This window comes from Salminus brasiliensis, chromosome 18 (genome assembly GCF_030463535.1).
Source record: "Salminus brasiliensis chromosome 18, fSalBra1.hap2, whole genome shotgun sequence".
Taxonomy (NCBI): Eukaryota; Metazoa; Chordata; class Actinopteri; order Characiformes; family Bryconidae; genus Salminus; species Salminus brasiliensis.
In genome coordinates this window covers 16,843,199-16,855,956 of record NC_132895.1, presented here as the reverse complement: position 1 = coordinate 16,855,956, position 12,758 = coordinate 16,843,199, and the positions used below count along the sequence as shown (strand labels likewise).

The 12,758-nt window shown below is 40.9% G+C and overlaps 1 protein-coding gene and 4 non-coding genes across 6 annotated transcripts in view; 2 read left to right on the top strand and 3 right to left on the bottom strand.

Moving 5' to 3' along the window:
• Window positions 1-6,370, bottom strand: part of rap1gap2b (RAP1 GTPase activating protein 2b) — a 60,550-nt gene extending 54,180 nt beyond the window's left edge. The window contains exon 1 of one of the 2 annotated variants that reach the window (XM_072662563.1): window positions 5,936-6,370. In XM_072662563.1, the coding sequence (XP_072518664.1) occupies window positions 5,936-5,979 (44 nt within the window). In that variant the 5' untranslated portion in view covers window positions 5,980-6,370. The remainder of the gene's footprint in view (window positions 1-5,935) is intronic. The other variant, XM_072662564.1, reaches the window with a different exon arrangement.
• A 3,273-nt stretch (window positions 6,371-9,643) lies between these two features.
• On the top strand, window positions 9,644-9,716 carry trnaa-agc (transfer RNA alanine (anticodon AGC)). Its single transcript has one exon. It is a non-coding gene; the product is annotated as a tRNA-Ala (tRNA).
• A 430-nt stretch (window positions 9,717-10,146) lies between these two features.
• Window positions 10,147-10,228, bottom strand: trnas-uga (transfer RNA serine (anticodon UGA)). The gene has a single exon. It is a non-coding gene; the product is annotated as a tRNA-Ser (tRNA).
• Window positions 10,229-11,073: 845 nt separating this feature from the next.
• trnaa-cgc (transfer RNA alanine (anticodon CGC)) lies at window positions 11,074-11,145 on the top strand. Its single transcript has one exon. It is a non-coding gene; the product is annotated as a tRNA-Ala (tRNA).
• Window positions 11,146-12,591: 1,446 nt separating this feature from the next.
• Window positions 12,592-12,664, bottom strand: trnav-uac (transfer RNA valine (anticodon UAC)). The gene has a single exon. It is a non-coding gene; the product is annotated as a tRNA-Val (tRNA).
• Window positions 12,665-12,758: the final 94 nt, after the last annotated feature.

Here is a 12,758-nt window from a genome sequence, read left to right as displayed (position 1 = left end):
AAATAAAGCACTTAGCCAAGACTGAAAGAACTTAATGCCATATTTCACTGCAACGGGGTGTGTGGGCTACAGACACACTTGCTTTTATATAATATAAAGACATAGGGGCATACATACACTATGTGTGCAAATGTTTGTGGACACGCCTTGCTGACACAGATGTGCAAATGCTCACACCCAGCTTGTCTAGTCTCTTTAGAGAAGTATTGCCAATAGAATAGGACTCCAGAGCAGAGAAACATGAACCTATTGGCACCATGCCTAATGCCAGACATGAGCTAGAGGGGTATAAAGTGTTCCCAGCATGAAGCTGTAGAGCACCATCCATACTTTTGGGATGAGTTGGGGAGTTGGGGAAGAGGTGTGGTCGGGGGTGATCATCCAACATCCTGAGCTCCCTAACGCTATTGTGAAAGTTAAGAAGGTTTTCCCTATTTCTTGTAAAGTTGACATTTTGGAGATACAAGGTTTTTGTCCAACAGCCTCAATATTTTATTTTACATATATATGCTACAGATATAGCCATTTAACACACAAGTTCCAGAGCAGAAACTGACAAGGAAGGAAATGAAGAGGAGAATTTAAATATGTGCCCTTCCACATAGCAAAAAAACAGAAGAGAGGGAGGAAAAGCGATGCAGAGAGATTAGGAGCACCATGTGTGTGTGTGTGTGTGTGTGGGGGGGGGGGGTGCTGGAAGTGTGGAATGATGCTAATATCTTCTCTAATATTTCTCCTACATTATTAAGCAGTCTGGCTGTCTAAGAACACGTGAAGAAAAACAGGGGGGAGCCATACTGAACAGAATGCCTGGTACAGTGTTAGTCAGCGCATGACACAGTGTATGAGACATCACCTGGCACTTAACACACACACGCTCTGTATGTCTGTATAAGTCATCAGTGAAAGGAGGGAGCAGCATGAGCAGAAAGGACCTAAACAGAGTATAATTGAGAAGATTAGTGTTAAACAATGTGAAAGCTACACTACAGTTGCCTAATTTAACATCAGGATTTCTGCCTGAAGCTGTTTGAGTGATGGCCCTAATCATTAATTCCTACTAGCTGCAGTCACCACTGGCATCATTTGCTCTTAATTATTTCTCACACAAGGCTTGTCGATTAGAGCAGGTGAATGCTGCTAAATGTGTGGATTCAGATATTTCAGTCAGTCCTACACAACCAGTCCAATACCAGTTGGTATCCAGCTGGTCTTTATAAAGGGACGTAAATTAAGCCTTGAAATCTGATGCAAACAATTCAGAATGTATAAACTATTTGTCTGTGTAAAAGCAGTGTTGGAACAGATAGTGTTACTGCACTCTCTACTGACGTATTTAGACAACATTGCACATTCTGTTTGCAATCATTAGTCATGAATTGGACCTCACTGTTCCATATGAGTACAGTACATCTAGACAGGTACATTCATCCCCATGATGTAGTTAATACAGAATGTTAATTTGCATGTTTAATGTATTTCCACCCAAACACCCAAAAATGCTGACACATGGTCCTCATCAAATCCACAATGATTTCATGAGTTGAAAGAAGATGTTAAGAGGAAGAAGGAGTGGGGGGGGGGGGGGGGGGGGGGCAAACAAGACGACAGTTACCCTAGCAGTACTCCTAAACCACTACAATTGTCACAGTACCATTCAGGGTGATACGTGCACTTGTGAAATTACTGTATTTACCCCAGTTATTGCATACCATGTGTTTGCTGGGCACTTGCGTTCACCACATCATGACCCCTGTGTTGTGACACTTTGGTACAAATCCACATACTTCTATTAAGAAAGGAAGACAGAGAAGTGAAGTTCTTTCCTTTAGAGAAATTACAAATAGTGGTGTGGTGAGTACAGTTTCCAACACCATCAGAAGACTCTTGGAAGCTGAAAAGTTACAGGAATAGGACTTCCACAACAGCATCAGAACACATGTTTCTGAGAGTCAACATGTTGTGATAGGTGGCTCACATGACAACACCTTGTAGCAAAGCTTAGCACTGGACCAACATTCTTCAGTCAGTCAGGTTCAGTCAGGGTGCTTCAGATGGTTCTTTGAGTGATGCCATTAAAGAACCATATTTGGTTCCACAAACAGCCAGATGTGTAAAACATTTTGTGAATGTAAAGAACCTTTACATCAAGCAATGGTTCATTAGATAGTAATAGGTTCTTCACACTCACACATCTCTATTGAGTCTTTATGGAACCAAAGGTGGTTTTTCTATGACATCACTCAAATGACCATCTAAAGCACCTTTATTTTTAAGAGTGAAGTCTCAGTGTCAACCGTGTCACCACCTGGTACATATCTGAAGAGGGTGCTCACAGCCCAGCACATCATCAGGGTTCAGCTCCCCAGCCTCCTGGAATTATACACAAGCTGATGCGTGACAAAGACTAGAAGGATTAACTTCACCCACCACTTCAGGAATTCACTGCATGTTCTCAGAGCTGCCCCGCAGCTGGAGGTATGAAAGTGGCAGTACCAGAAGTCCAGAACCAGTCGGTTCCCAGATGGCATCTTACCCTAGACCAACAGACTGCTAGAGGGCTAGTATCACCTTGTTTTAGTCCATAGCCCATCATGCCCATATCTCACCTCATTCTTTTTCATCCTGTCATACTAACATTTGAACATTTCTTACAGTGCCTATATGTAAATAGCAATTTGTAACATCTATATATTCTTCATAGCTTCTGTATTTTCAGCTTGTATAGCTGAATCAGTAAAATACTGTCTGTATACTGTCAGGTAAGATTTTTTATTTACCTTTCCACCTGTGTTGATGTGATGTTTATTTTGAGCGTCCTGATTATTACTTATGATAAAAACAAACAGATAGAAATCAGCAGACGCATAGCGGTCAATATAGAAAGTAATCAAATGACCACTTTGTGTGTGCTGATTTTAATCTGTTGGTTTCAATTTTAACAAGCAGCAAAATAATAATATTTATAAGGACGATTTTAATACTGATTAGAGGTTTAAAATCCACACATTTCTTATTACCTTTTGAAATTCACTATCTAATTAAATGTACAACTGTGTAACTAAATGTGACATATCTAGGTAAAGTAAATGTAGTGTTCCTGGGCAATAAGGGTAGAGTTTACAGGGTTAAAATGAAAGGAAGATGCTGGACTGATCTCTACTGAGATACAGTATCTACTTAGACAGCCAGTACAAAGAAAGCCGCCTCACTGGAGTATTTTTTGACTGTGTTGTTTGATGGCTCAGGTGGCACTGCTGCCACTACCTTGTGTGTGAGAAAAAGAGAGAAGACAGATTTAGATTGTGCTGCATCACTAGCCTGAACAGTCTGGTGAGCAGTGCTTTATGGCTTGTGCCCTAAAATGCATGAGCAGACACAGAGCCAAGATAACACTGAAATATTAATACTTCACTTTAGAAAGCTGACTGTGGCTCTGACTGGAGGGCTTTATATATCTCTACAGCTTCATCTCTCACTCCGACCATTAGTACTTCAGTAGATACCGCCCTTAAATTTTTAGCTGGACTTTATTTGCTAAGAAGAGCCTAGTCTTGTGTAAACTGGCAAGATTAATATTCAATGCCTACTGTAAATTTCAGAGTTAGGGTTTGTATCAGTCATTGTCTGAAGCAAAAAAAGAAAGCACTGCTTTTGACTGATGAGCTTACTGATTAACTCATTAATGTTCATATCTGATCCATTGAGCCGCTTCACTTGAAGAGCTTTACTGAAAGACTTTTCTGTAATCAGTCAACTATACACCTAAAATGTGAGTATTTTACATTTTTATTTTGTTCTTTGGTTTTGGCCTTCTATCAGAGTTTTTTTTTTTAATAGCTAGAGAAATAGATAGAGATTTTTGAGTTTTCAGTGTTTTCGTGCAGACAGGCAAAACATAGTTTTCTGAAAACACTGACATCCCACTATGAACATGGACATGCTTACACAGACTAACGACTGGGTTTCTTTTTTATTACACTGTGACAGAACAGTGCACTGAAAATTGGGGGAAAAAAGCCTCAAACACTATCCTGTTATGGAGATATCTGTGTTGTTAGAAAATGTTACACTTGCTCTTAAAGAATGTGACATCAAACTTTGTGAGGTGTTAGTGACGCCCTCCTGCTTGCCTAGCATGATCACGCAAGCATTTGAAAATCAAAAGCTCTCGCGTGGCGTTTAGAAAAAAATACATTTTCAAACTGAATTTGTGTACAGGGCCTGAAACTGAAGTTAGCTGCCTTAATGTCCTGCTGCCCATGCTGTTTTATATGTCAGTGTCTTAGAAGGCGATAAAACCAAACCATATGGGCATTTAGCTGTGTTACATGTGCGCTTAGCAAGGAGATAAGATTGTAACTGGGTTCAATTATTTTACTGCATGAAAAAAAGGCTACACTATACAGCAACACTATACAGTAAGACTTAGTGTATTACATACAGTGTTTTGTCACACACACAAAACTATGGTTTAATAGTTGTGCTGTAAATCACCTTTGAATGCAGAGCTTCCTCTGTGAAAGGAAAATCAGGTCGTTTATTCTGAGACAAAATAACAGGGTTGTAAATAGGCTTGTCTGAGCATTTTTCATCCTAGTCAGAGTCACATACTTACTATTTATAGATCAAAGAGTAATTTTAAATACTTAATAAATGCAATCTTTGGCATCTTTGAACATCCAAACGGCTCATTTCACTTGTCATTGTTTCTATAAATAGCCATTGCCTCAGGGTGTACTTTCTTTTAAACTGCTAACTGAAAGTAGGAGTGGCTCAAACCAGAAAAAAGTGTGAAGTGCTGGAAGTGGGTACACCCCTTTTTAAAAAGGTTCTTCTAGAGTTCTCTTGTAAAGCCAATGGTTTTGTATTGAACCATGAACATGTAATGAACAATTTGAATGCATAAATGGTTCTTCTTCCTGGTCTCTATGACAGAAAACCTGTTGTAGATGGTTCTTTAAAGATGATGGTACTGTATAACACCAAAACAGTTGTCTTTGAGTGCAAAGTGATCATCATGGACAAACAATGCTGTTTGACTGATGTATAAGATTATGGTTCCGGACAAAGGGCGGTAGCATCTCAGAAACCACTAACATAACAGAGCCGCCGTAGTGAAGGTGTTTTGAGAATGGACTTCTCACACCAAGCATCTCCCAACGGCACGACAGTGGTTTCCCACAGGCCTTTGATGCCAGGGGAACAATGACTCCAGCCAGTAGTACAGAGCAATCTATGCATCGCTGTGGACCAGTTAACTTCTATAATGAAGGCCTTCTATCACCTAATGCTGTCCATGCCACAACTTCTCGCTAGTGTCATCTGAGCCAAGGGTGGTTATTCCCACTATTAGGTAGGCGGTCATGATATTCTGATATGACTGTGTCTACAGAATCACCACAGAATCACAGTCAACTTCAATCAGAACTTCATTAGGTGCCTTCATACCTTTTTAAGCCATTAGGTCACAGAGAAACAGCAGCAGCAGCCTTCTTTTTTATTAGCTTATTAAAACTCTGAGGGCCCTTAGCTGTGCCTTCATTTACCCACTGAATACAGAGGTGGCTTTTTAATTAACCCCTAAACTCTAAGGGCCTGTACATGGGCCTACACTTCACATCACTCTCAGAAATGAACTACATCAGTTGTATATTAGTTTCACAGACATTAACCAATAATAAACTGAATAACAGGCGTCATCAATAATAACTGAATAGTACACCCAGGGATGATCAGGTTAAGTGATAAACACATGCATTTTCTCACAATGCATTGAAAAAAAACCTCTTATTCCAATTATGTACACACACACACACTTTCATTCTCTCTCATACACTCACACACACACATACAGCACCTGGCACACATACATGGCACATACTTTGGCTAGCATACAGCTAACAGCTGATCCTGATTCATGTGAGGGACCTACCATCCAAATCCTCCGAAGGACACACTCCTCTTCCTCCTCAGCATGCTCACACTCTTCCAGCTCTTTGTTCGTCCCTGTTTTCCACTCTCTCTCTCTCTCTCCAAATGCACGTCTCCAACTGTTTCCCTAACAATCCCTCTTTTCTTTCTCCCTTACTGCCTTGCCTTGTCACTGCCTCTCTGTCTCTCTCTTTCCTTTCTCTGTGCTGCTCTCTCGCTCCCTGAAATTTTCTTCCACAATCAGTGTCTTTCTCTCTCTGTTTGAGTCTCCACTCTTACTCTCAGTGCTTTCTCCCTCGTGTTTATCTCTCGCTCGCTCTCTCTCCCTCCAGTGATTTTACCTCAGTCTCCACCCTCTCTCTCTCTCTGACAGTTTTTGATTCCTGCACCTGCTATGCCGCTGCCTCCTCACTTCAGCGCCCAACTCCACACACGCTGAGCATGAGCGAGAAAGAGAGAGAGGGAGGAAGAAAGAGAGGAGGGGTGAGGGAGGTGGGGCTGAATTGAATGCAGTCATCTTTCTTTCTTTCACTCTCTCACACAAATCCACACACACACACACACATGCCCTCTGGGCCCTCTACCCCTGGTGTGAAAATAAAATAGGCAGGGTTTGTTATTAACATGACTTCCTGCCTTCCTGTCTCCTGTCATTTTAGCCATCACCCATTTTTTACTGGTAGCGTACAAGCGGCAAATAAGCACTTGACAGGATACATGTGCAGCGTAGCTTTTTAAGGACCTTCCCATACTCTCAGTCAAAGCAGGTAGAGGTCGGCACACAGGCGAGCAGGTAAACACAGGGAGAATCCATGATCACAAACCAGGAAACTAGAGCAGGGTCAAAACACACAACAGAGATCTACAAAACTAAGGCCACTGCTCTCAGTGATGAGTTGTGTCTGGATAGTGTCTTTTTAGGGACCCACACCTCAATATGTGCATCTGTCCACACATTGTAAATACACACCATTTCCTCATGTGCTCTGTAACTAAACACCTAAATGGGAGTCAAAACATCTTGCAAAAAAGGTCAATTCAACTTACTTAACAACTGTACGTCAGTTTATATATGAATACAATGAATATTGATAAACATTGATTTTTTAAAATGAATTAATCATAACCAAGCATTTTCCTCTTGCAGTTTCTAGAGTGTGGACTGTCATTACAAAATGGCAGTTCATGGGAACTATGGAGGTCACAATAAGATCTGGAAGACCAAAAAACCAAGAGAACTGCAGGAATGGTGGTAAGAGGAATCGATACACCCATATGACCACCAAAAAGTGGAAGATTAGCTGAGTCAAAAGGGGTGCACTGTTCCACTGTGCAGCATTGCTTACACAGACGTAATAATCATAGCACAGCAGATACCCCACCTCTCATGCAACTCGCTCCCTGACACCCACCAATTACATGCAATATACCAGAAATTCTAAACATTCTGAATTCTGTACATCAGGCTTGTTTGTGCACGTTTTGGGAGCGTCAGACATATCAAGTGAATGACAGGCGTTCTTTTTGCTCAGTAGATCTATCAGTGTTCTCTGATATTTAGTGTTCTCTGGGCACAATGGTCAGTCCACCACTCTCATTGTCAGTGTCAGTTCAGTTTAGTGTCCTGCAGCTCTGTGGTAGAGTGTTCAAAACAGGAAATGCAATGACTTTTGTATTGCCCGTGGGGGTTAAATGACTGTAAAAGAAACGCTGAGGTGAGCTAACAGCTGTCATTTGTTCATTTGCATAGCTAATGTTATATACTGACTGTCTAGCTGTGCTGAGTTTTAGAAACAAGTGCTGTGGACTGATGCTTGTTAAAATTAAACTCTTTGGCCACAATCAATTGGCCTGTTAGCCTAGCTAAATGCTTCATTTACTGTAGAGAAGAGACAGGACATGGTCCTATTTACCCACAGCGAGCCTCCTAACACCAATGGAAAAGAGCTTGTTAAATTCAAAATCAGTCACTAACAAAGAAATGTTATGTTTGTGAAATGTGGCACTACATCACAGTTCTTCACTGATCTGTCCATAAAGGTTAACTAAGTGTGAAACAGTAGCAACTGATGAAATCAAAGGAGAGCATTGACAGTCTGTATTATGATTATTAAGATCCCTTAAACATTTGCAGTTGCAACTGAAATGATTCAATTCCAATTGCAAATGAGTTTTTTTTAGCAAAATTTACTTCAGCATAAACCAATCAAACAAGAGTAATTTTAATATCTTAACACAACTAATAGAAAATGCCATTTTAATGACGACTGCAGTCTCAGAATTATTCAACCCCTTCACAACGTCTTTAGACGCCAAGCGTCTTTAGCTCTTATTAGAGCTCCCTTTTACTGTGATGACCTGTTTCAAACGTGATGCATAGCCAGACACCAGCTTCCAGCAGTATTCCTGAGGAATCAGTCCATTTCTGATGGACAGTGACCCCCATTTCACTACATTTACATTTACATTTACGGCATTTAGCAGACGCTTTTATCCAGAGCGACTTACAAAGTGCTTTGCTATTTACCCAAGAAAACCTTCGCTAGTTAGAATAGGCTAATAATTCAAAAGCTACCTCTAAGCTTAGACATTGCTAAACACAATACAATAAGGCGACCATAGAACTATTCGTCCAAGTACTCTCTGAAGAGGTGGGTCTTCAGTCTGCGTTTGAAGACAGCGAGCGACTCGGCCGTTCGGACACCCAGGGGCAGCTCGTTCCACCACTTTGGTGCCAGGACAGAAAAAAGCCTGGACGCTTGTCTTCCACTAACATGCTTTGGTTTCCGTGAAGCAACTGCTTTTTTCAAATCCCACCAAAGATTTTCTATCGAGTTCAAGTCATGCGACTGTGACGACCTCCCCAGAATCTTTTAGGACTTAGGACTGAAACCAAGCCTTGGAGGACTTTGAGGTATACTATGGAGCATTACCTGTTGGAAGGTCCAGAGATGCTTCCCAGCAAGCTTCCTAACAAAAGGCATGACATTTTCTCATAGGATTTCCTGATACTTGATTGAATTCAGCTTGTCCTCCATACACTGCTTGTTTCCAGTGCCAGAGGACGCAAGGCAGCCTCAGAGCATCTCAGAGCCACCGCTATGCCTTACGGTGGGCAGGGTGTTTTTTCAGCGTATGCTTCATTCTTTCTCCTCCAGACATACCACTGGGCCATAGGCTCCAAAAGTTTCAATTATGTTTCACCATTCCACAGAACATTCTGAGCAGATTGAAGGCGACTTTTCTTGAGCCCTTGGGTCAGTAGAGGTGAACAGGCATGGAAACATTCAGTGCTTAATGTGCAAACTAAAACTTTAATGCCTGCTGCCACCAAATCTTTCTGCAGGTCTATCGCAGTCAATAAGGGATTTTAACCACCTTCTCCTCAGGAATCTGGTGGCATTGAAGGTAAGGTTACTCATTCCATTCAGTTTACTTTATTTGCATTGTATCTCATCAGTGTTTTGCAAAGTTTTTTTTTTCAGTTTTACATTAAACTACAGAAATATCTGGCCCATTTAGGACCAATAAATATATCCTATTCATTAAACATTCCCTTACAAACAAACTCTTATATTGCTTCACATTTGAAATGCTTATTAATAAGGAGTGACTGAAGTAAAAGCTTAGCGCGCCCCCACGAGGAAGCACTTCACATGACAAAGGTGTTCATTACAACACATAGTTGCACTGCCCCATGTGGTCGTGAGGGGGATTAGCTCAAATGGTAGAGCGCTCGCTTAGCATGCGAGAGGTAGCGGGATCGATGCCCGCATCCTCCAGGCAGTATTTTGTTTTTGTATTGTCATATCACATCACACAGGTGTAAAAATCAGCGAAAACCTATGTGCTTAGTACCCAAAGTAGTAAAAACTAAATATACAACATAAGTAATACAGTATATAAACACATTTGCTTACACTATGCATACATCATTGTTTAAACGATACACTATGCATACAAATTGTTTAAAACGTACAAGAATTACATTAAAATATGTATGAAACTAGGAAATATATAGTTACCAATGTTGTGTGACAAAGTGAGCGGGACAAAAGTCTTTGGTGGGTGCAGTTTGAGTGAGCTAAGTTCTGACAAAACGGGAAACAGGATGCAATTGTCATTGTACTCTTACATTTAATTTAAAATATGTATGATTACTTGCGGTTTGATGGGATCACTTTATTCAGCCAAAAAGCGCGAATCCCGCAGCGCTGCGAGCAGGGTTCGAACCTGCGCGGGGAGACCCCATTGGATTTCAAGTCCAACGCCTTAACCACTCGGCCATCGCAGCTCGGTTTACCGCTGAAATTCCAACGTATACAGTGGTTTATGAACGACTACGAAAGCACTTGGTCCAGTTCAGACCAGCAGCAATCTCTGTTAATCTTCTTATTACACTCTGCTTGTTTTTGTTTTACCACATTTCTACCAAAGTTATACATAATAAGGACATCGTTCTGGTATTTTATCAAAATGGGTTTCTAAATGTGTATAAACGTTAGCCTACACAAATACTAGCAATAGCTGTATTTATTATCTTATATAATAAATATAGCGATAACTTGCATAGTAAAGAAAAGTTCCACAAGCAAAAAACGCAGATAGCTAGTTAGCTAACTTGAATCTGATCACTAAGCAAGTGAAGGTGTGTGTGATCTAGCGTTAGCTTAGATTGAGTGAACACGACGCTTAAAGGAAATGCTAGACTAGCTAGCTAATGTCTTACATGTCACAGGGACACTGACCTCGGCAGCCTATCAAAGGGGGTTTAGTTAGCTAACGTTGCAAAAAAGAGTTCATTGCAATTAAAAGGCCGTTCAGCAGACTTTACATAATTTAGATCCTTTTGGATTTAAAAAAAAATTGAATGGTATGAAAACCCCTCTTCTTATATGCCATGTTATGAGCTTTACAGGGTACCATTTTAGCATTTCAACTTTAAAATCATTTCAACTTGCTTACTTTCTTTTTGTCTGGGGCGTCTTTCCACAGCGTAACTACGGCCATTTGAGGTTGAACAAACCAGTAGAGTTTAGTTCTGTATCATAAGATTGCATTAGTTAAACCAGAGAAAACAAAGGAACTGACCCACACAGTGTATTAAATGGTCATCCGCGAGCCACTTTCTCATCACGTGGGGATGTAGCTCAGTGGTAGAGCGCATGCTTCGCATGTATGAGGTCCCGGGTTCAATCCCCGGCATCTCCACTCTTTTAAACGTTTTGGTGTTTGCGGTGTTTTTTGTAAAACGGAGTAGATCCACTTATGACCAGATTCAACTGAAAAAAGCAACAGTATCACTAATATGAGCTAAAAAGACAAATAACTGTGACTGAGTGTGCAGTCTTTTTCTCCTCAAATACACTGTCCAGCTTGCATGCTCTGTTTCCATCCTTTATTGTAAAATGTGGTATCTTTCTAATGCTTGCTATGCTAATGTGTCTTCCTAAACGCTAACACAACACATGCAAAATCCCAATATCGTCAATGGAAATGCTGCTATTAACTTGATTTTTTTATGTGTTTTAGAGACACAATATGTCTTCATGCCTTACTCCTTTCCTTCCTCTCAAGTGAGAACTTGCCACAATGGATAAGAGCAATTCCATGTCCAAAAGTCCGCCTAGTCAGGTAGTCAGTTCTAGTTTAGGCTGTTATGATTACTGTTTTAGACTAACTGTGGATTGGTAGCTGTAATACCAAATATAAGAACCATACCACAGCTTGATCTAGTAAAATATAAGACTTTAAAGGTGTAGAATTTAAGGAGGAGACTTAAAGTGCAGATGATTGGTGAAGGGGAAATGTCAATGATTGAAATGTGAATGAGTGCAGAGTTTACTCCACTACTGGGGGGGAGGGACACTAAAGTGGCAAGTCTTATGGACCAAGCTTAAATGGTAAGGACACACATACTCTATAGCAATAGCTAAATGACTGGACACCAAAATATGATTTTGTTTTAGTAAAAATGCATATGACTTAGATTGGGACATGCTGTTTGTGTTCTCAAACAAGGCTGTGGACCACCAGAGACATTTCCCTGAACTAGAAAAAGGGGTAAGCACTAAAATGATGCAGCTGTTGATTTGATATTATGAAAATACACCAATGAGCCAAAGCATTGTGGCCACTCACATATGAAGTGATTGACATTGCACATCTTGCAACAACACTACATGTTAAGATTTATGTTTAATGGTAGCTGAGCTGAGCAGTCGATTCTTGCAGTCAACGTGTTGGATGTGAGAGAAACGGACGGACTTTTACTGGGACATAAGCGTTATGTCCAGATGACTGGGTCAGATCTCAGAAAAGACAAAGGCTTACCCGGTGCTCCGTTTAGCAGTGGCGCAACTCAGCACTGAGCCCAGTACTCCCACCACTATACCCAGAATTCAGGGGGAAGTTTCCTCCCACAAGAGGAAGGAAAACTAGACAAAGAGGAGGACACGAGACAATGGCGACACAGTGGTAACACAAGCCTTGGGTGTTGGTGGAGACCCAGACTAAAAGCAGCAAATTCATAATGTTTCGGCTCATTAGTAAATAAAGAGTAAAGACGCAGAGACCGAGCAACAGGACGCAAACGTACTAATCTGAGTGAGCGAAACGTCCACAAAACTAAAAGAGTAAACCCCTGACGAAAAGTCATGGTTCCACTGGGGCTCGAACCCAGGACCTTCTGCGTGTAAAGCAGACGTGATAACCGCTACACTATGGAACCACATGCTACACCACCCTCTCAACACTACCTAAATCCTTCAGTAATGCGTTTCTGGGATGTTGTTGATATCATTCATGTTGACTTATTATTTATC